The sequence below is a fragment of the Pempheris klunzingeri genome, chromosome 1 (assembly GCF_042242105.1).
Source record: "Pempheris klunzingeri isolate RE-2024b chromosome 1, fPemKlu1.hap1, whole genome shotgun sequence".
Classification (NCBI taxonomy): Eukaryota; Metazoa; Chordata; class Actinopteri; order Acropomatiformes; family Pempheridae; genus Pempheris; species Pempheris klunzingeri.
Genome location: NC_092012.1, coordinates 31157117 through 31181243, shown reverse-complemented (window position 1 = coordinate 31181243; position 24127 = coordinate 31157117). Strand labels below are relative to the sequence as shown.

General features: G+C 42.2%; 1 protein-coding gene across 1 annotated transcript in view; it reads left to right on the top strand.

The window, feature by feature from the left end:
* The first annotated feature begins 630 nt into the window (after nt 1-630).
* The window catches only part of tshz3b (teashirt zinc finger homeobox 3b), a 36220-nt gene continuing 12723 nt past the window's right edge, over nt 631-24127 (top strand). Inside the window, exon 1 of the mRNA XM_070856456.1 lies at nt 631-887. Coding sequence (XP_070712557.1) covers nt 848-887 — 40 coding nt within the window. The 5' untranslated portion in view covers nt 631-847. The remainder of the gene's footprint in view (nt 888-24127) is intronic.

Here is a 24127-nt window from a genome sequence, read left to right as displayed (position 1 = left end):
ACGCTGCCATGTGCACGCACGGCTGCTCCTCTCTTCAGATCCATCTGCAATATGATTGGCATTACGCACATTTCAAACCGCGGCCAAAAAAGCTTGTGATTAGCCCCGCTCGTTTTGGGATATAAACGGGGCTGGAATGAGGCAGTGAATGACAGAACGAGAGTGAGAGGGGTAAGAGAGGCAGAGGGAGAGGGGGAGATAGAGAGAGAGAAGGGGGGTAGAGAGAGAGAGAGATAGAGAGAGAGAGAGAGACAGGGAGCTACGTGACGCCTATCAGCGGCGGAGAGGTTGAACCGTAGAGGAGGCGCAGGGCTTCAGTTGTGTCAGCTCTTGATGTGTTGTCCCCTTGTTTGCGGACTTTTGACTGACGCGATCATTTGGTTTTATCCCTTCAAGCTTGCCTGTTGCAGCCACCGACGCCAAGTAAAGAGGATCACACGGAGACACAAGGCGCTTTTTAAACCTCCCTCCTCTGTTTTTCTACCGCGGAGCTCCGTCTGTTCCTGCTCCCACCGCGTCCATCCAAGTCGGAGCGGGCGAGACAGCGACCGAGCGACCGACAGAGAGAGCAGCAAACCGGGGGTTGATTTCCCCCCCCCCCCTTCTTCTTCTTTTTATTTTTTGTTTTTTACTATCATCGCATCTACTGGCTCTTTCTCCTCTGATTTCTTTTTGTGTTCGAAAACTGCACACCCTCCCCTCCTTACACACACCCACCCGATCTATGTGGGAGCCCTGAGAGCGCACCCAGGGGGGAAAACTGTGTATCAAAGCTCCGAGGATCCCCCAGGCAACCTCGGATCACCGGGGCCAGAGAAGAACTCCCTGTCGGGCCCCCGCAGCCGACATGCCGCGGAGGAAGCAGCAAGCGCCTCGGCGCGCCGCAGGTACGCACTGGCTTTGGTTTGCATGCAATTTACCTCTACCTCTCCCCTCCTCTCTCTCTCTCTCTCCCCCCCTCTCTATTTGTGCCCCCCCTCGCTCATTCAGTTACTTTTCATTGATATTTCCCTCTGCCACATAGTAACATTTATGTAACTGCAACAACATCCTCTGCTGTGTTCTCTAAACTAACAATGAAAGGGCTCGGATGGAGCACAGTGTGTGGACCTCTCACTGCTCCACAGCCCTCAACACAACTTTTGCCTCCACAGAGTAGAGGTCCCCAATATTTATAATGTCATAATAGTTCCTCTCATCATCAACTGATGTGCAATCTCAACCACTAAACCTCTGTCACTTCACCTTATCTGTGGTTTTTAGAATTTCAAAGACCCCCAACAACATCATTTTGCTTTTTCTTTCCTCTTTAATACACACATTCAACACCACGAAGATCATTCTCCTCGTGGTCTTTAGCAGACCTAAAGTGATTAGTCAATTAGGGGATGGACACAAATATAATTTTTCGAGTCACTTTTCTAACAATAATGTCAAACAGTTGCATTGCAGCCACTTGTGCAAATACAAGTATATCTGAATTGAACCTCTTGTTGTTTTGAACTGCTGGCTGAACATTTGTCCCCCGGGGCTGTCAAAACAAGACATTTGTCACCTGGGGCTTTGGGAAACTGTGATGTGCATGTTTCACATTTTTCTGATGTTTCAGAGACAAAAACGACTCATAAAGAAAATGATTCTGACATTGTTTGAAAATTACAATTAGAATTTCGAATGCACGTATGTCATGAAAGGCCGGTTTGGCCGTTTCCACGTGCGACCTGGCAGTTAGAGCAATAAACCTATTGTCACTCCTAAAGGTCATAGGTCAGCCTCCGCGTACCAGAGCATGTGTCCTGCTGCAGAAAGCCAGTGTCCGAGTGCTCAAAGTAACAAGACTTCTTCGTTCTCCTCCTTCCCTTCTTTATTTTTTCTCTCCTCACCTCAGAGAACTTGATCCTCCGTAGGTCTCCCTCTACCCCTTTTTACTCCTTTACGGCGCCTCCTCCTCTTCCTCCTGCTCTGCTCGTAGATATCGACTGTGGAATTAAGAATCTCTTCTGGAGGGTTTTCGGTAGAGCCCCAGGGTCAGCTGACTGTCACAGAGGCCTTTGGTGCTTGCTGATTTCTGTTGGGGAAGTCAGATTAGCTCTAAAACACCCCTTCTAATGAGTAAACCATTGTGGATATATGATCAGTATCCATCGCTCTATTTTTGTTTCTGCTCTCATTCAAACACTGTTATAATATCCGGAACATAGAGTGTGTTTGATTGCCCAGCAATGACACTGTCAAATGTTGTTGCTGCACTATATTCTGCTGGAATTTGGAACACGTTTTGATACGAAATGTTGGAATTTAGTGACCTTATTCTATTTCCTGGTATATTTTATCCCTTATAATATCATTATACTCCTACAATATTCAAATAAGAACAATTTGTATAGCTTAATCTTCGTCATTACTGTCTGTCCCTTTGGGACTTTTAATATGGTAACTTCCTTGAAAATTTCTTCGAGATTTGCCTTCCTCGTTTCCATCAGGGTTTGGTCTGTTTTCGTTCTCCTCTTCCCTTCAGTTTCTGGGAAAGACTTTTCTTCTAGTCTAAAGATTATTTCACAGCCCGGGGAGGGAGTGTATACTGGAAGAGAGCTTTAATGGACAATTGCCATCTTTGATTTGACGCCTGATTGATCACCTGTCATCTGGCTGAGCCTTTGATCTGTTCATTCCCGATAAGTGTCAATAAATCACCCCCCCCCCCTCCCGCCTTCCCTCCCTCCCTCGCTCTCTCTGGGAGCAGAGAAGGGCCTGCTGAAGTCACGTCTGGCCTCACAAACTTCTAGCTATTAACACCATCATTTAATTGCATCATTGTATCTCTTTCACCATTTCCCACTTTTTCCCCTTCGCCTCAGACTTGACGTGGATAAAGATCTGAACTCAGCTTTTATGTGACGTTCCCCCGCTGTGGATGGATGTTCTCATCACATCATGTACAGGACTGATAATTTGCGCTCAATTTCAAATTTTGAATCAGTTAATCAAATACAATCCTGCATTTTTGGAGCTTTTATCTTGTGGTAAATGTGGCTTTGAGATCTAATTACCATTTGTATTTATTCTAGTGAGTTCGTAATGATTTATGCATGACCTTTAGTATTTTATTGTAAGCCATTTTACCTTAGCGCTCTCTTGTTTGCAACTTTGTTCAACTCTCAAGAAAGTGTAATCTCAAAACTTACTTACAGCCTATCAGTACACAAACACACTTTCTAGCACATATAATTACATGTGTGCAGTGGTGCATGCACAGAAGACATGCTGCACTGACTTTATAGTGCATATAAACCAGTATGCAATACTTTTCATGCACACACACATATGCGCGTACGCACGTGCACACACACACACACACACACACGCACACACACACACGCGTACACACAGAGTGGTATGAAAAATGTAACTATTAGCCTAATCGTGAGGCGGAAGACTGGTTTGCTCCATCAGAAGGGTCCGTCAGAGAGACTTTGTTTCATATTTGATTTAATTGTCTGCCCTCTGACAGCCACATTCATCAATGGCCCTAATGGTCAATCAGAGGCTGGCACAGAGAGAGAGAGAGAGAGAGAGAGAGAGAGTCTTATGTATTCTCAGCCCAGGGCCTTACTTGATCAAAATGTTTTAGCCCTAATGGACACAATGGGTGGGGGCAAAGGAATGGATGGACGGACGGATAGATGGATGGATGGATGGATAGATGCATAGTGGGATGAGTGAAAGCCTTTTATTCAAGCTGAAATGAGCGATCGAGTGTGCCGGCAGTGAGAGCAGGAGAGAAAATGAGGCATTTATTTCTTTGATGAGCGGATGAGAACAAACACGAGGCAGGCGAAGGAGGAGTTTCATTTTAGACTATTGGCAGCTTCCTATTTTTTTTTTTTTTTTTACCCCTCGTTCCTCCTCCTCCTCCCCCCGTGTCCTCCTCCCTCCCTCCCTTCCTCCCTCCCTCCTTCCCTCACAGCTGCAAGTTATAAGGTTGAGGAGAACTGCATGGCACACAAAGAGTGATGACAAATTGATTGCACCGTAGTGATGGCAAGAGTTATGGGAGGATGGCAAATGATAGGCCTTGATTAGGAACTTGGGGAGGGGGGGCTTCAACCTTGAGGTTTTTTTTCACAGCAACATCTCTTCCTTTCTCTCTCTTTTTCCTCTCTTTTAAGTCACTGATTTGGTCTTTCTACTCTGCAAAATCAAGCAGTCTTGAAGGGTTTGTGGTTGGAGACAGCAGGTATATCATACTGAGGGTCAGCGGTTCATTCAACCATCAAATCTGTTAAAATGACTTAAACTTGTAAATCTGTTTAAAGGTCAGTGTGTTTATTATTAAGTTCGCTTGAATCTGCTTATTTGGAGCTGCGCGTTCGCCACAGTCAGCTCTTCATGGGTACAAAGCATAAAGACATCACCCTTTTCTTTGCCTTCCGCAAGTCCACAACCATCCCTATCCTTACCGTGATCCCACACACACTCTTCCTCTTCCTTTCCCAGCAAAACCTCTCTGCCACCGCTGCTGCACACTCTTTCCAACCCAGCGACGGGGCACACTCAGCTGTCTAAAAAGAGGAGTTGTTTTGCCAGCTTCATTAGCGTTCTCCTAATTAGCCGAGCATCTGATGGATCTCTGACAGGCCTAATGATTGGAGATGACAAGCTCCACACACTGTCACGCTCGCCAATTAGGTCTGCGGCATAGTTGGATGTAATCAACTTGATCTTACACTGTCCTCATTTGGACCCCCCCCACCATCAGTGCCCCCCACCCCATTGCTGTTTTTCAACCACAACACAGGTGGCGTGGTATGTACAGCACTACTTGTGTATATAACTAATCCAGATCATTCCTAAAATTAGTAGTGTGATTTTACATGGACTACATAAACCGCGCGTTCGATAAGCAGGTCACGCTGTGCGCGTATTTGTCTTAAAAAAACGTGGGTCTATATATGTCCCGCTGGCTTATTCATGTACACATGTATACGTGCGCACATCCACCATTTTCTGAGCAAGGGTATTTATTTTTTCAGTGTTCCTGACTTTAGGAAAGGACAAAGCTCAGGCGAGCGGCGGGCTTTTGTCTGTGGGCTTCAAAGCCAGACTAGACCAAACAGATCATTGTTATGGGAGAGGAAGCTAGAACATCAAAACCCCCTGTATATTTTTTTACCTGTTTTTTTTTTTTTTCTCGGCCATGTGAGTGTATGTTTAGCATTAAGTAGCAGCTGCACGGTCTTAATATTGCATCGTGTGTGTGAAAGTGTACTTCCCTCCTATGAGCCCACTGCAGATTGATGACATTGACACTGGTCATTATTAGCTACTCAATGACACTTTCCCAGAGTGGGAGGATTTTTCACTGCCGTTGATTTTTCAGAAACACCTATCATCAGCACGGTGTCCAAAGAGGCTAAGCATGATTTATGTAAATATTAACATCAAGACAGATCTGGTTCTGTCCAACAGGAGATAGATGGCAGCCGAGGAGGAAAAGCAGCTGATTTCTGTGATTTCTCTGCCTGTGCGTGTGTGTATGCCTGCGAGTGTGTGTGTGTGATTGATTGTAGATGAGAGCAAGAGATTAATCATGCTTGATGTGTGTTAACATTGCACTCGTGGTGGATCTAAGTCGAGATGCAGTGGCCCACTTATATATACTCACTCACACACACACACACACACACACACACACACACTCACAGGAGGGAGCGGGTACACTCGCGCATACTCACAGTACGGATGCACACACGTTCACGTTGTTTGGCCGTGAATAGCACACATTTTTAACAGGGATTTTGAGGTTAAAAAAGTGCAGGGCATTTGCTATCTTACAGTATACTGGATGTGAGAGGTGATCTCTGTGAAAATGATCTTGTTTGTTGAAAATGCAACATGAAAGCATATAGTCCTGTGCAAGGCATGGCAGTAAGAATTAATCTAATGAAACATGTCAATATAATTAAGCTAATTAACCTTGTTTAAAAAGGTCCTGGTTATTCTGTTACTGATTAAGAGACAGAAAATGAGCACCCTCAACACAGCTTTTCCATTCAGCCCATTTTTAGTTGTAATGTAACAAAAATGCCTTTTTTTTTAGCACGACAGGCAGATAGTGTAGGGAAAAGGTAAAATAATATTGTTTATTATTACATCCTGCAATAAACTGGCAGGATTACCCACAATTAGTCGAGTACCTTTAGCTATATATATATATATATATATATATTTAGCCATGGTTTGTTCACTTATTGTGGCTGAGCTAAATTTAACTTTCTATGCTTTTGAAACATTTGTGACTTTTGGTTGAAAAACACTATCTTATTCATTACATGCTTTTCATTCCCAAAACTTTTACCACCTTTGATTTTTGCCTTTTGCACTCCAGTATCCCTATTCAACATTTCAATGCTTGTCGCCTGGATATGACCTGTATAAGACATGGCAGAGAAATTACTCAAGTCCTTCACTGAAAAGATGAAATTCAGCAGTTACTCATCCTTGAAGTGAAAGTCATACACTCCAATTTCTAATGAAGTGGATGTATTTGAATAACAGCGCTTCAAAGTTTTCCATCTGCGGTCCATTCATCTTAGAGGTGGTGGTCCTTTTATGCTTATGCTCCGGCTGCTTCTCAACTGACTCAAACTAATACATATTAATTCTTTTTTTCGCGGCACTGATCATTCGTCCGATTATTCTCAAATGTAACTAGTACCTGCTGACAGATCACATTTAGGAAGAATAAAAATGAGGGGAGTTTTCTGTAAAATGGAATTTAATAAAAGTGTATGGTTCCCTAAACCTTAACAGTATTTATTGAATTAACTGAATAAAAAGCATGTGTTTTTGTTCCCTTTACATTGACATGTATGGGATAGTATTTAGTCATTAAATGTTTATCTAAAGCAAGATGGTAGAAGTAACACTGACTTAAACTTTAGTCGTATTATGTTCAAATAGTTAACAACTGGCAGTTTCGTACTAGTTTACAGCACTAACTTGTTCAAAGTACAGGATGAGGTTCACATTTTTCCAGAATCTAGTTGTAAAAATACACAATATGTTTGATTTTATTGTCCTGAATGGTCTGATGCTCGCATGGAGATGTGAACTTGCTGCAGGCTTTCCATGATCGCAAGCTCAGTAATCAGGCTTATATTGTTGTCCAGTCGTCGTATTCACCAAATGTTCCTTTGAAGTCTTTTTTAAGCAGAGCTGTTTGTCTTTAGACATTTTGTGAAGTTGATCAGATCACAGTTGAAACAGATTTTATCTTTTTTTTTTTCGCATTTGTACAAGTTTCTTCTATGTCAACGGTTCCCAAATTTGGAATCGAGGCCCCCTAAGGGGTCACAAGATTAATATATGGGTTTGTCAGACAATTCTACTGGAAAGAAAAATAATTAAAAAAAAAAAAACAATTAAAAGAAAAAATGTTCATGCAAATTGATATGACTGAACTGCTCACCACTCACAGATATGCAACCTGTGATGAGGGGTCAGAGGAAGATACTTCATATTATGTGCTCACGAGAAAAAGATGTTAGCAACTGGGGTTTTATGACGTTACCAGCAAGCTATTTTGGCCGGTAAAAGTTGTCGGTAGTTCCTTTCACCAACTTAGTTTTAACTCAGCCGAAAAGATTGCTTGTGCCTCCCCAGGAGCTCCAATAAATGTACAACTAAATCCCAAATCTGCCCTCACTGGCCTGTCGCTGACTAAAACCGACCATGATTCCTAACTTTTGCATGTATGCTGAGCTGAAAACACTCTCAGTCCCACTCAGTCTCTGCGTCCCAGTCTCAGTCCTGCTTCCTGCATTACTTTGTGCAGAGTGAGTCTTTCCCAGGCAGCTAAATGACATTGTGATTAGTTATGCCTTCTTCTGCTTTTCTCAGTGTTCCTGCCCCACTACACTCTGCCACAATGAACCAAGAGAGGGAGAGAGGGAAGATATAAAGTGGGAGAACTGTTGCATAGTTAAATATTCTATCATAGAGAAAGACAGAAAGGTAATGAGATTGTAAAAAAGATTATGTGCACAGGCAAGAGAAAGTAGGAGCGAATGAAAAAGCAAGCAAGTAGACAAACGACAATCACAAAGAGAGAGACAGAGGAAGAGGGAGGAAGAGGGAGGGAGGGGAACTAGAGCTCCCTCATCTCTTCCTCCCCCCTCCACTTCCTTGAGGATAAGTGGCTGATGGTTTATAAACAGTGTTTCTTTCCCACCCTCTCCGAGAATCTTCCGTCATGGCTCCCATTAGGTTGACAGCTGTCAATTAGAGCTCCCTTGGTCTGGCGCACTGCACTTTATTGCAGGCAGTTGATGCTGTCATTTTGCTTCCAGTTTCGCCTTGAGCGTTATCACGAGCGCTCAAACAGTCAATAGCTGATGCATCAGCAGTTATTTCTTAAATTGGCTCACAAGGCTGCATCCTTTCCTCATCCCCCCCCCCCAATTCCTCTCCCTCTCTCCCCTCTCTGTCTCCTCCCTGTTCTCCTTTTCCTTTTCCTCCCCAAAGATTATTTTGTGAGGAAAGAGCAGTGGATTGCATCTCTTTTTTTAAAAAAAATTTTTTTCTTTAATTGTGGCATGAAGTTAGGTACACCAAATAATAATCAGACTGAACTAAACATATATGTGAGATATATTTATGTATAATAATTTCTATATGATATTTTTTGATTATTTTTCTGATAACAAGAAGGAGAAGAGAAAAAAAGGCCGATGTGCAATACAGAATAATAACTAGAATATAAGTATAGTAAAAAAAAATATTGGAAAATAATTTGTAATGATTTGTAAAATATTTCAAATAGATGTGTTTCATATAGACATAGAGTGTATGTTGGTCCAGTGTAGATGTGGGCTGCAAAATGTTACAGTATGTAAGACAGATTAAGAGTGTTAAAGTGTTAAAACATACCTTTGAACATGACTTTACACATACCTGTAATAACAGAGATCAAAGATTACATTCTAATCCGATCAGCTGCCCCTCTCTGTGCGGTCTGACTCAAAGGCTACCTCTGGGAAAATGGCTGAAACAGGAAATGGAGTGAGTGGAGATCTCTGCACAAACACACACACACACACACACACTTCCTGTGCTGACACAAAGCAGATATATGCGTATTTGCTGCTATGGACATATAGCAGGCTATAGACCAGACCTGTTGAATTATATATATAAAAAAAAAAGTACTAGGGTGGTCTGTAAAATCAGACAGGTCATATCCTTCATCAAATACTGGGCCTAAATTATGAATGACATCAAAGTCTTCTGAAAGGTAAAGAAACTTTAAAACAAGATGCTTTAGTTTTCAGTACTGTTTCCAACTAGACGAGTGGCTTCTGTTTATGGTTAGCTATATTCTTATGGCATGTACAGCTTGTTCTACTTCCTGTCATGTTCAGGAGACATGGGATAAGTCGTGTGTGTGGGAATAGAAGACTCTCATGAAGTTTAAGGACCTGCAGGCCCAGTAGGACGATGAGACAGTGTCAGGACAAGGTGTGTGTGTATGTGTGTGTGTGTGTGTGTGTGTCTGTGCGCATTTTTTGAGTGTCATCTGGGCTTGGTTCCAGGTCTGGGTTTCTTCTTACCCTCTGTGGGGGTTGCCTTTATGTCTACAAAGTGTGTATCTGTGTGTTTTTGTGCGTGGTTGTACAATCAGAGCCCTTCGCTTCCTTTTCCCACAGAGGCTTTGGCTGAACTGAGATGAGACTGGCAGCCATCACTCTCGTGCATGTGTGTGTGTATGTGTGTGTGTGTGTGTGTGTGTGTGGGTATGTGCATGACGGTGGCTGTGATGAAAGGCAGGGGAGCCAGTGAGGACCTGTCTGAGGCCCTGGTAATCAGGGCCAGCCTGAGCTGACATCCTTCTCAAGCTGACAGTGCCTTCCTCTTCTCTCCTCACACACACACACACACACACACGCACACACACATGCACACACACACATGCACGAGACTGATGGCTCTGTGTGTAAAGGGTGAGGATAATTCCCAGCATCTGAAACTGATCAGAACATGAAACAGAGAAAATGGGAGGGACAAGGCATGTTTTGTGGCGGTGAACGTGTAGTGACCATTCAGCCGTGTGTGTGTGTGTGTGTGTGTGTGTGTGTGTAATCTGAGGGTCTATGAGTCAACAGGGGAATACATGGTTTGATATGGTCTGGTCTTGTTGTAGGTAATGGGTGTGTGAACCAGCATACTCACCTCTGCCTGTGTGTTTCTGCTTATTTTGTGTGTGTTCTCAAAGAGGGTTAAAAGAGCAAGGAGGCAGGTGAAAGATACACACACACACACACACACACGCGTGCGCACACACAGAAAGAGAGAGAGAGAGAGAGAGAGTGGGAGAGTCAACCATGGTGAAAGAGGAGAAAAGTGAGAGAGAGAGAGAGATGAGAGGAGTGGGGAGGAAGGCTGTTTTATTTTATACTGCGAGGGCCTGTTGCTAATTAATGTTTCTTGGTCGGTTTCTGTCGGAGCTGAGTAATGTTTTTGATCTTTATGCCTGATAACTGCATACCTAATGAGATTTCAAAGCTGGTGGAGATGGGAGTTGCTGCTCCCTGCAATTATTGACAGATGCCTTTTCTCCGCCACTGGCTGCCGCACCATAAATCCTTCCTCAGTAATGAGCTTGAGAAGTGCCACCCTGCCAGTGAGCTAATGAAACTGAGCAAGGGGGGCCGCCTGTGTGTGTGTGTGTGTGTGTATGTGCATGCGTGCAAAAGAGTGCATCACACTCCTCTGACACATTTTTTTTCTCTTTAAATGCACTCTGCAGATGTCAGCCACCTCGCCTGCTAGCGACAAAGAGAGAAAAGAGGCAGGAGAGAGATAGTCGACAAGGAAAAAGGGAAAAAAGAGATATACAAAGCAGAAGCCTTAGCCCTCTGTTTCTCCACTTTATGAGAAGTTTCAGGGTGGTGCTGGGGGGGGTGCTCAGGTTACAGCCCCATGTTAAGGCTATTTGTCTGGGTTTGGCTGTTTTATTTGAAATACTAGTATCTCTGTTGCCAAACGGGACTGTGATTGATATCGCTGCGCCCCCCTCGCTGCTCGCCAGCCCAGATCCAGCAGTCGCTTCTCTCTCTCCTTTTCTTCTCTCTTTCCTTGATGAACTCTTTCTCTCTGTAACTCAGCCAGGGAATGCAAAGAGCTTGAAAAAAAAAGAAAGAAAGTGGCACACGAAGAAAGAGAGAGCCCTCCAAAAAACGAGGAGATCGTAAAGGAAAAGCAGGGCAACCTTTTCTTTGCCCCAAACATTCACGCATTCAGACAGAATATGTGGTGTGGGTCTGAGCGCATGTATGCATGAGCTTCTACATTAGACTCTGCACTGATGTGGCGTGTCTGCGAGTTAACGTGTGTATGTGGGTGCGTGTGCGTTTGGAGGTTTCCAGAAACCGGAGGAGAGCAGCGAGTAGACGAGCGCCGTCTCACTGCCAAACAGTCGATTTCCCCCTCTCATCGTCCGCACCATACATCACAGACCCACCCTTCTCTCCTGACACAATGACGTGTGTCATTTATCAAATAGGGCCTTGCCAGGGCCTCACATGTGTGTGTGTGTGTGTGTGTGTGTGTGTGGGAGCACATAGTGGTTTGTGTGTGTGTGTGTGTGTGTGTGTGCATGTATACAAGCACATACGTGTGTTTCGGTGTGCGGGGCAGTCCTTCTCTCTGCCTCTGAGGTCCACTCCTCCAGGGACGGAGGAAGGGAGTGAGGAATGAAGAGTGAGAAGCAGAGAGGAGGAACAGAAAGAAAGAGGGGGATTATTGGTGTTGAATGAGAGAGTGTGTTAGAAGCAGGGGGAGCAGAGGAGGAAATCGGCCGGACTAGTTTCACTAATGTTTTGGCCCGGCTACTTTCCATATCCCCTCTGGGTGATCGGGAGAAAAACAATGTCAGTATGTGATATTGATACAGCAAATTTAAATAGTATTTTACACACAATTACTCACATTTCACACCATAAAAAAAGTATAGATTGTAAATCACACCTCCATTAATCTCCCTGATGCAGGTGCAGGCACGCAGTTGTGTTTGTGTGTCAATAACAATCTCTGTATGTCTCTCTCTCATGCTCATGTGTCTTGGGGGTTGCTTGCAGGCGTGTATCAGTCATGATGTCTTATCTAACACACACACACGCATAAACTCACAACCGTGCGTGAGTCTCTCCCATGGGTTCAGGCAGCACAGTCTCTCTCTCTCTCTCTCTCTCTCTTGAGTTTTCCCTGATTCAAAGGGAGGCCTTATAGAAGATGGATGCTCCTTAAAAAAAGAGCCCGTTGATGGATATGAATCTGGCCCTGCCATTCATCACTGCTGTATTATTTAGACTGGATCGCTACAGAGCTGTAACCTGAGCTACAGCCACGAGTGTGTTTGTGTGCGAGGACACGGCAGGTGAAGGAGTGGGAGGGGGGGGGGTGTAGGAGGGAGGAAGAGGAGACAGTCAGCATCTCAACAAAGGGAGGGAAAGAAGAATAACAGTAAAGTGTGGAGAAGAAGTGACCGTAATTGTGCAGCATATGAAACACAAAAGAGTGTTAAGGGTCCTGAAAGGTCAAAGGTCGGAGAGGATGATGGATGGTGTAAAGACACCTCTCTGCTTTTATATGCACAGCAATGTTAAGGAATACTTTGGAAGCCTTTACAAGGTCCTAAGCAGTATCACTTTTTAAATAAATAATCTTTAAATATATTTCCATTTTTTATATATTAAAGAGAAATACCAATTTTACACATCAAATGTGTTTTACAGGTCTCGGGGAGTAGTACTGTATATGTGAAGTTATGAAAAGTTTTTTGTGGCTCCAGAGGGAGCTGTACAGAGCCTCAAGTGATATCACTGCTCATTTTAAAGCACAGTCTTTTGCTGTGATTCATTCTTGGCCCGTCGGTGTCACATGATCGGCAGTTCAGACTGTGACCGCAATGTCAAAATCACGTCACACAGCCCAGTGTTGTTCCAGGGGACTTTTTTTTTTTTTTTTTTTTTGCATTCATTTCATTGTTAGTTTAAAGGTCTAAGAAAGGCAATGGAGAAACTTCTCTAAATACGTAATCATCCTAAACGTTGGTGTGACTTAAATGACAGGAATGTCCTCCTGCAATCACTGCTATTTCCTCTATGTTTGTTTGTGTGTGTGTGTTCATTTCATTACTGTCTGATTGCTCTGATTGTGGTCAATTAAGAAAATGTATTTAATGGCAATTTATACAGTCAAAATACAGCAGTAGTCTGATTAATTATGTCTGTAAATGTTAAACTGGACAGCTTTGGCAGTGCCATCCCTAAAGCTGCTTTTTGTTGGTTCCTGACTGATTATCAAAACAACTGAACACTATATTGAACATCTTATGTAACCGTTCTTGGTGGAATCCATGCTAAAAACGATGCAAGTTGTAAAAGAAAAAGACAAAAAAAGAAAGTGATGGAAGAGAAGATAACAACAAACTCTATGGCTCATTCTCAAACTCCTTCCGCATGCCGGTAAACATTTTAAATAAGACAGTTTTTTTGGTATGCCCCCTCCTTTTCCTTCCTTCCGTCCCTCTCCTCCATCTCTCTCACTCTTCCCAGGTTTCTATAGCACCAAGGCAGACGTGGTGATTTATTGTGGCCATCCATCTCTCATACTCATCCATCACCGGCCGGTTGCTAGGCGATCATGGCAGCAGCTGTTTGCTTTTGAGTTCAACAGAGGGGCCGTCAGTCAGCGGCGGCAGGTGAAAAGCATTACAAACGCGCCGTTGTCACGCCGAATAATTAATCAAAGGCGGGAAAGATAATTAAAAAGATATGACCCTTGTTGGTACTTGGTCCTGGGCTTGCCCAGGAAGGGAGGAGAGGAGGGAAAAACAGAAAAGGTGAAATGAGGAGGACTCTTTCTTTGTCGCTGCTTCTTTGCAGTATCATGCTCAAATGGTTCTAGTGTCTTTTAACATTCTACCTGGCTTCTAACAAATCTTGAATTTGATGACTGCAGACTTCGCCGTTGCTTTAGACCCCTCCTCTCCCTCCCTCAAACACTTAGAGGGACATGGAGGAGTGGAATGAGTGAGTGCTGATAAAACAGGCTCTCCTGTTAGTCAGTGGCACTGCTCCATTTAATTAGGAGGAGATGGGCTGGAAAAGGGAGAGAGAGGGTTTTTAAAAAGGCCTGGCAGAGAGAATGAAAAAGCTCTTCAAACTGGTGTGGATTCATCCATCAATTCCAGTTGCACGGCTATACGCAGACACCAGACTGTAAGTGATAACCACCTGCTCTGTTAGTGTTTCAAAGATTGGTTATTTTTGGCATTTTAATTTTTTGGATAGTTTTACGATGAGGGAGAGAAATGGGAGATGAAAAGTGTGGCGAGAACGACGTGACAGAGGTTTGATATCTGATTTAGCTGGATAAACTAATGCATCAGTATGCCTCAACCCACACGATTGTCAAACAGAGTTGAAGTGCTTGTCAAACAGAGCTGAAGTTATTTTCTGTTACTCGTCTTCGAAAAGTTCTATATTAATCCATTAAGCACCATATGGTCCACGTATCCCTTTTACACTGAGAATCACTGTAAGATGCCAGAGACAGAGAGAGTTCTGATGTCACATCAAGCTAGCGAGGCATTAGCGTAATCTCTCATTGCCTGTGTCTTTGATAAGTCTTTCTGAAACTGTCTCGTGTGTTCTTGGACTTGACTATTACTGTTGTTGGCACTATGAAAACTTCCAAAACGAATTCAAAAATATTCTTCGGCACATTTCCTTAATAACGCTCTAGCGTGCCTATGAAGATAAATGGAACAATTTTCTAGAACACCGAAGATTCTGGATGAAATTCCTCTTTTATTCTTGCATGTCTTGCAGGGCCGCCCCTCGCATTTTTGGAGCCTTAGGCGAAAATCCGTTCAGTTTGTAATGTTTCTGGGAGAAGAGCTTGCAGCGTGACCAGTAAAAGCTATTGTTTTCCCAGAGTGCATTAGCCAGCTTCTCTTCATCTCTCCCCATTTATTAGTTTCCTATGAATGTTGCGGTGGTGGAAACTTCTCCTGTCCTGTCTTTTGGATAAAGTGAAATCATTTTTTTTTTTTTAACTCATAGGGACCTCTGCTGACAAACTCTGCTCTCACCTGATCTTACAGTGCCGGCCAATCAGCAGGGTCAATATGTGCCGCCTTAGTGGGCACTCTTCTTGCAGGCTGTGCTCTAGCTGTGCATGATGCAGTGGTGGAAGTCTCTCCATTGGGAGCTGTAGTGGATGAACGTGGGGCTGGTTGTATAAATCTGTGTACCTGCAGGCAAAGACAGACATGCGCGTGCATATTTATACCCATTGTGGCTGTAGCTCAGAAATATAACACATTTTTAGTAAAAAAAAAAAAAATACAAAGAAACAAACCAGCTCGACTAAACTCCTCTGCTGCAGGCAGTGGAGTAGCGGAGGATGAAGGGTGTGTACTCCTTTCCCCTGTAGCAGAGTCGCCAGGTTGTGCAGTGTCTGAAAAATAAGTTATAGATGTTAGGAAAGTAAGCAGAAATGCATTCAATAGATTTGTGTGAAATCCAAGTCAATCCCAGAAACACTTTTTGCATATACATATATATATATATATATATATATATATATATATGCAAAAAGTTGTATCCATTATAGGCTAGCTAGGCCTAAATAGCTAGCTTTGCTTGATAATAATAATAATAATAATAGCATCATTGTGCATACCACTGTATTTTCTTTTCATCATCGTCCTTCCAATTTCTTCCCTGTGCACCAGACAGCTCAGAACTTTTAAGCTGTCACTTCTTCACCTGTTTTGCACGACCGTCTTTCATCTGTTTATGCATGCGTATGATGCCCAAAAATCACATCTTTCTTTAAACATAAAAAAAAAAGGATTCTCTTTTCCTTCTTGAAGGCGTGGCGCCCCTTCCTCATGCTGGCACCCCAGGTGACCGCCTATATGGCCTACGCTGAGGGCATCTGGTGTACATGAGTGCGTGCTTGTGTGTATTTGCTTGCATGCTCTTCTTAGCTCTCTCGTGCGCGTTTACATCAGCGGTGAATTATCAGACAGGATCTCTAGCCTTCTCCTCTGTGTCACATCTTTGATCTTCCAAGCTGGGTCCCCATGTGTTTTGACGTCCCTCACCACCATTTATTATCTAGGGTTTATACAGAGCTAGCACACCGTTGGAACCAAGCGTTCTGCGCACACAACCAGCCAAGGTTTGAGACATAACAACAGCATGGGAGAGGAACAGACAGACAGACTAGTAGACAGACACAAAGGAATGATCTTTCGTACGTCAGGTTAGTTTTTGGTTGTCTGAAATGGTTTTGCTGCACTGCACAAGTACTTTAGATTTTCTTTGGTTTTTAATCCAAAAGACATTATTAGCTTGAGAGTTGTTACTTGACCGGAGATGGTGTCTTAAATCAAGTACCTTGAGCACACTTCCCGGAGATCAGCTCTAAATCAGTTTGTGACGTTACAGCATGAAATATGTGTAGAATGGGTAACATATGACGAACGGCTCTGTGAAAACATTTTCCGACGTTCATTCCTTCACCTTTATTTTCTTCTTTTACATGTAATAATAATTTATTTACAGATTAAAGATGTTAGCATTTTTTTTAAGCAGTGTTTTACTTTGAATCTCTGATAAAAATAACATTTTAATTTCTGGGAATTATGTTATTATGTCTTATTAAATTTGAGTACTGAGATTTTTGTTGTCGCAGCAGCAGATGTTCTCTTTCCATGAGTTTTGTGTGTTACAGCGAGCTTGTTACTTTAAAAGAATGTTGTGTTGAGGGTTGTTTGTAGTCGTAATGTTGCTAGGCTAACTGTCCAACCTGTTCTGTCCACTTGAATTTACAGCAGTGTTTTTCTGGGGAATGTAACTGGTTGTGTTAGCATGAAAGAAATAAATCCCTTAACAATGAAAAGCAGAATGTTCCTTCAGACATGTTTACGGTAGCAGTGGACCAGGAACAGAATCAGCTGTCAAGTGGCCAAGAAATGTGCTGTCATAAAATGTCATGTTACAAGAGGGTGAGCCCTAAAAGACCGAGGAAGTCTTCTGTGGTCCGAAAAAGGACCAGTTACAAGAACCTGACAGGAAAGAGTTTGAGTAAAAAACAGAGCGAAGGACAGCGTATTGGCAGAGCTGCAAATGAGCTGAAAGTTTCAGAAACTGCCATCGTTCTCTTGAAGATGGTAAACTGGATTTAAAAAGACCAGTAGGCTAATGCTTACGTACAGTATGTACTATGTCTGATGAATAATTAGATTTAAACTTTTTTATTGTTTTTTTTTATTTTTCTGGGTTAATTTGTTTTTAATTTTCTGTATTTAAGCTCAGCATCACATTCACACGTTGTTCAAATGATGTATATGCCTGTATATTCCTCCTTAGATTTAAAGTGTCTCATATTTTACTTATCCAGAAACAAGTTTTTCAAAATGGGGGGAAGGTGGCTTATAATAAGGGTCGTTTTACATGAAGGACAGTACTTATACTTACTCAGTCATGATTGCTAAGCTAGCTTGTTCAGTGGCCAGGACATATGTCACATCAAGGGCTGTTCTTTTTTATGGTTTTACATTTTAGCTGTTGTTAAACTCGGCTTTCTTAAAAATAGTTATCACTTTGTCTACAAGTGCGGAAATAAATGACACAACTTGTGTCGAGTAAAGGTGGTTAGGCTGACTTCTGCAATACAAAGGGTTGTTCTAACATATTTTGCAGGGTAGATAAAGACAGGGGGGGTAGGTATGACGATATGGCGACAGATGACGACTAAACAGATGTTATATTTACTCAGGTAGTAGGAAAGGATAGAGACGGATAGAGAGGAAGGAAGACATGTAGCTATAGAAATACACAGACCGAGAGAAGCAGCAGACAGAGCATCAGTCAGCATTTAACATTTTGCTCTCTACCTTTTCTGCCACTCTTCTAGGAATGATTTAGCCTCAAGCCTTGCCCCAGGTTATATCCAGTCGCACTGCTCTCTCCCTTTCTCGCTGTCTTCCCTTCCTTTTCACTCTCTCTCTCTCTCTCACACACACACACACACACACACACACACACACATACCCACATTCTATCTTGTAAACATCACAAAAAACCCGCGACACAGAAAAAGAAAGTCTCTGTTTTGATTTAACTAAATGAGAGAACGGGCTATTTAAAGGCATACAGAATCACGTGCAATCCACAGTTGGGGAAGATGAAGGGGAGTGTGTTTGTGTGTGTGTGTGTGTGTGTGTGTGTATGTGTGTGTGTTTGCCTTTCATGAGCTCTTATAACCCAGTCAATAGATACTTGATTGGTTAACATGTAGCTATTGATTCATTGATCATTATAAGCTCGGGTATTAAACACCTCCCCATACACAACTACAAATGCTACTGTATGGGTGGAATTAACTCTGAAGCACTTGACACTCCCATGTGAAGGCTTTAAAACAGAGTGCATTTGCTTTCGGTCTGACTTTTTGTTTTCTCTCCTATCCTCTGCAAAATCTACCTCTAGTGTGGTCTAACCGTTCTTGAAAGCGCATTAAGTGCGGGTTGTATCACTCTTATCAGTCACGATTAAAAGAAATAAGAGAAATCTTTAAGATGTGTGTTGAATAACTCCCTTATGGCATATGGGCTTCATTTCACTCGGCCATGCTTATGAATTGTCACCACATGGCTTAAGCCAAAGCAACCATTACATATCTCAGCCAAGAATTTCAGCTATTATGACGGATGGATTCATCTCCTTTTACTTCCGTCATGGGAAACTGAAGCCGTGTCACTCTGGAAGGGAAGCGAAATGAGATATCGGTTATTTGAAAATCTCAACAAAAAAGATCACTGGACTCAATGTTGAGCTCCCTGTGAAATGTTACTGAAAACACAGAGACTCTCGAGGCTCCAACGCACGAGCTGTTAACTTAATAGAGGTGACTGTAAATATTTGTATTTTAAAATTAATGAGCACTGACTATGAGAGCATACAATTAGAAATCCTTCTAGGACTGTGTGAAAGATAGAAGCTATGTCAAGCTATTTCTTTGTTTCCACCAAATGAAGTTCAGCTTTGGAATGAATCGTCTCATTCATCATCATCTGCAACATCACATCCCTTCAACTCGAGCTTATTCAAAGACACAAAACTGTCTCCCTTTGGTACTTGTGCGTTTTAAAAAAAATCTGTCTGGTCAGATTTGTCAGCATCTCGCTAGATAAATGTGACCCATTGTCTTATTCCGAGTGCCCAGGGTGGTGGGGTATAAATGTAGTTTTGTGTGGTGTGTGATTTTTTTTTTTCTCTCTCTCACACAGATAATGTGATCAAGTCTGGAAAAACCTCCAATACTCGAGGCATTTTTAGTTAAGCGCCACGTGACTGGGGGCTTTTGTTAAAGGAGCAACCTTGCCACAGGCCTCTGGTGTCTGTAATTAAAAACACATACAAGAGGGCTCCAATGTACCTTTTAAATGAACCTGGATATGAACTTTCTACAAGCAGACTTTTTACAAGCTTTGTTCGGCTGTAAGTGTGACAGTGACTGTGTGTGTGTGTGTGTGTGTGAGAGAGAGAAAGAGAAGTTCGTCACTTCCTGTCATGAAGGAAACAACATTAGACATAGTCCTGACAAGACTCAGTGTTTATGGATTCCACAGGCCAATACAAATGCAGACCAGCACAGACAAACACACGCACACACACATGCAAACACACACATACTGACAAGAGTGTCTGCATGTGCGTGTACTTTGTGTCTGTGTGTGTGGGTTATGTTGTAAATCACACTAATCAATTGTGGCCTGTGTCAAGGCATGCCAGACATAGCGGTCTGTTTTACATTGGTGGAACGTGTGTGTGTGTGTGTGTATGTGTGCATACGTGTATGTGTGCAGCTGTCACATGATGCCCTGCACACAGCTGTCACAAATCACAGTTATGTGTCTCCAAGACCACAGTTACTTTATGTATCGTGTTGGTGTGTGTGTGTGCAAGTTGTACAAGGCAGTAACATAGAGAATCTTCATGGCATGATGTGGTGGTTTGATATAAGGGGCTCACACACATCACACATGCGCACATACAATCTGGAGAACGTGACAGAAATGTTTTGAAGTTTTTTTATGTTTTAAAATGAACATCCAATCACCATCTGTACATCACACATAGTAAGGATTTAATGACTTGCTCAAGGGGCAGTCAAACGTATGAATAGTGACCACAGTCTCCAAGTAGCTTCCATTTAAGTTACTATTTTATTCTAAGGCAAGCACACACACACACACACACACACACATTCACAGTGCTGTCTCTTGCAGGTGGACGACAACTACAATTAAAAAAAAAAAAGTCTAGAAAAACATGCACACTTAAATGTGCTGTAAAATTTTGAGAGGATTTTAGTACATTTATTTTGGATTAGATGGCAAATATTCAAAGATTTAAATTTGATCAGTAGCACCTAATAGAAGTGTGTAAGAAACAGATTTAAAAAAAAAAAAACATCAAATATTCCACTATAACCTTTGTATTACTTATTACCTTCATTATTTATAATAATATATAATACAGTTTTTAAGATTGCAGCCCTCATAAGCTAAATAGGTCAGTGTTACTGTAAAATGGATAAACAAAAAGAAAATACACAATGTAACAGGAAAAGAATGATATTTTAAAGACAAGACGGGCACATTACTATCCCACCTTCTTATTTTTCTTTGCATCCATGAGCTCTTTCATCTCTTCTTGTATGTATCTGTGTGTTTGTGTTCTATGTATTCCCTTAATGCTTGGTTGCCATAACAGCACTCTGAGGTGGTATAGTTAGACAGGGACGTGTTTGACTTATTGCTACCTGTAGCCAGGGTGACATGTCTTGTGGGCTCTTTCACATACTGAGGCGTTTTTGCAAAGAAACACATTCGTGGACTAACACACACACACACACACACACACACACACACACACACACACACACTCACACAATTTTGACATTGGCTGCATGACAGAAAAGACCTTTCTTCTCTTTTTTGCTGGTCCTCAGACCTAATTACATGATTTAAGATGGCAGTCTCCTTCCTGACATAATTCATTGCTGTCTGTGTATTTACCGCCCTGCTGGAAACACACACACACACACACACACACACACACACACACACACACACACACACACACACACACACAGACACACAAATCCCGTGCTTTGAAACTAAAAACCTATGTTTTCCCCTTGACAAAATCACACACTCAGAAACACGCTGTGCCCCATGGACAAGAGAAAAAGTGCAGGTCCATCATGTCTGCAATCAACAACATGCTAACAACATGCTAACTAAAATCAAAGCCAAGCAACAGCAGCAAGCAACGTTTTTAACTCTCAGGTTGCATTTTAATTTCCTGTTAGCACAAAGATGATGAAAGTTAAAGTGTTTTAGAAGTCAAATGAAAACAAAGAAATCAGTGGAGAGCGACATGAATAAAGTCTCCAAGCTGTAGTATCAACATCTAATGAAAAACTTATAACACTTAAAACTGTAGAACAACACAGAGAAGACTGTAGACTTTTGTGGGATTGCATTGTGTGAAATCTCCTCTGATGTTGTAACGTAAATGACGTTTTGAAATCCAGTCTGAAAAAAGGCTGAAATGCCACCGTAGAACAGAGTTTAGTCCAAATTACACTCTGTGCTTACTTCAGTGTCTTTGTGGCGTCAGGTCTTGCTGGTGAACATGACACACAGCAGTGTTTGTTCCCAATGCAAAACACAAGAACAGACACTGTAACAAGAAATCGTACTAACACAACACTAATACTAATATGTGAGAACATATCAGCCAATCAGAGTAAAATGACTTCATTTAACAGTTGATGTTATTGAATGACGATGTGGGGGAACACATACAGTATTTGGTGTTTTCTCTGTGTCCATAGTATCGGTAGTCCTCTCTGTCTCTGCTGGTCATCATATAGTTTTACATTCCGATCAGGTTTATTTTGAAATCCTTCGGTGATGTGTGCAGTGTAGAGAGAAAAGAAGCTGTGGCTCTTTTTAGGGCAGCGTGAACAGAAACTGTTGTCTGTGTCTGCGTCTTGTCAGGGTTGTTGTCACATTGGCCAAGTAATCGTTCATACTGTACTTGGGTTAGGTTGGGATATTACCTTCACAATAAGATACTTTTGTACATACTATTCATATTCTAAGCTTATGTTTACCAAAAAAAATGCTTCTTTACAGTGAAGTAGAGGCAAACTGCCATCTCTTTATATGATTATTCTCATCCTCCTCTGCTGTTTAAAACATTTGTTTCTAATAGATATAGAATTACTTCTCTAATTCGGACAGTCGCCCTGAAACCCAACTTCATAAAATCCACATTTTCAAACATGTCAGCATAAATGGCAACAATACCTGAATTCCTCTAAAAAAATATAATTGGAAGTGAGTGAAAACAGACCACGGAGTGTGTGTGCACAACATGTGTGACTGTGACTCTAAGCCTCATTAAATGAGCCACATACATGGCTTGGCGCTGTAAACATGCTAATATTTCTTAATGGCACTCTCCTACATTGATATGCATGTGAACTCTAGACCGTTAACCCCCTCCACCCCACCCCACCCCTGCTGCTCATCAACAAAGACCCGCACACACACATGCACATGGACTCGCCACCATTACGGGGCCCCCTGGCTCTCTGTTTTTCCATTAATATCAAGTGATTGAGCGTAACATTAGCAGATAAAGCGGGGACTAAGATGACATATATGCAGTGGATGTAGGAATTAAAGCCTAATATAATCACTCGGCCTTGCATAGGGAAAAACCACCGCTCGTTCCTAAGCCTGACATTTTGATTTCTGATGTTTCGAGCACAACAAGAGAGTGGCAGGGACAGATGGAGACTGATATCTCTTTTAAGTAAAGAGATACTTAAGCAATTGTTCAAAGGGTTCCCACACACACTTTAACCTCACACACGAAAGCACACACTTTAAAATAAACATGCATGCACACACAAAGTATTGATTTTGTACCCCTTAGGAAGGAGGTGTGTGTAGGTGTGTTTGTGGGCGAGTGTGTCTTTAAGCTCTCGGTCCGGCTGGTTATTTTCAGAGCAAGCGGAGAGCACATCAGTTTTTATTAGCTTAATAAATCACCTTTGTTGTCAATCAAGCAGCAAAGAATAATTGGATATGGTTGAAGCCTTGCGTGATGGATTATAAATCATTCAAGATTAAATTAAAAGATAATGCACAAACTTAATGGTTTGTGTTTTGCAGTCTAAATTGCCTCGGAGCAGTGCTGTTTTCCAGCTTTATTGCCAGCCGTTTTTCTTTCCTCTAAAACCCCTCACATTTTACACCTTTTATTGCTTAGACAGAGCTTTGCCACTGCTCTTTTACATCTGTGTTTTGTTTGTTGTACAAATTCATTTTTGGGAATACTCTTTATTTCTTGGAGGTCACACATTTAATTTCCACATGCAGGATGTTTTTAATGAGAATATGTGTATCAGCATGTATGTGTAAGTGTTTGTGTGTGTGTGTGTACTTGGAATGGATGCACCCTGTTGTTTTATGTGGATTTTAAGGCTGGAATCTGCCTTTGAGTGACATTTGCTTCCAAACACTTCTCAGGCCTGTACTGGCGGAAAAAAAAAGCCCCCCAAAAAAATAAGGAGAAAAAAAGGCATTATTGCACAAGAGATGAGGAAAAAAGAAAAGAAAAAGGTAGACGGCACACAGAGGCAGGGAGGAGGAGAAAGAAAAAGAGCTATATCATGTATATTATGCTCCGGCCAGTGAATTTAAGTGTGTCCGCTTGCGTTGGAACAGAGCGGGCGTTATCATAATCGCCTCCTGCCTACTTGACAGGACCTTAAAGTGATCCTGTCATTTTATTTACACCCAGACCACTGTGTGATTTACTCCAAAACACACACACATGCACACACACGTACACAAACGTTCCCCTTTGCTAACTTCCCTAGCGAGCCCAGTCGAGTAGGTCGGATGACATCTTTTGATCAGAGCTGTCCAAAGAGATCAGAGCAGACTGGCAGGTAATAG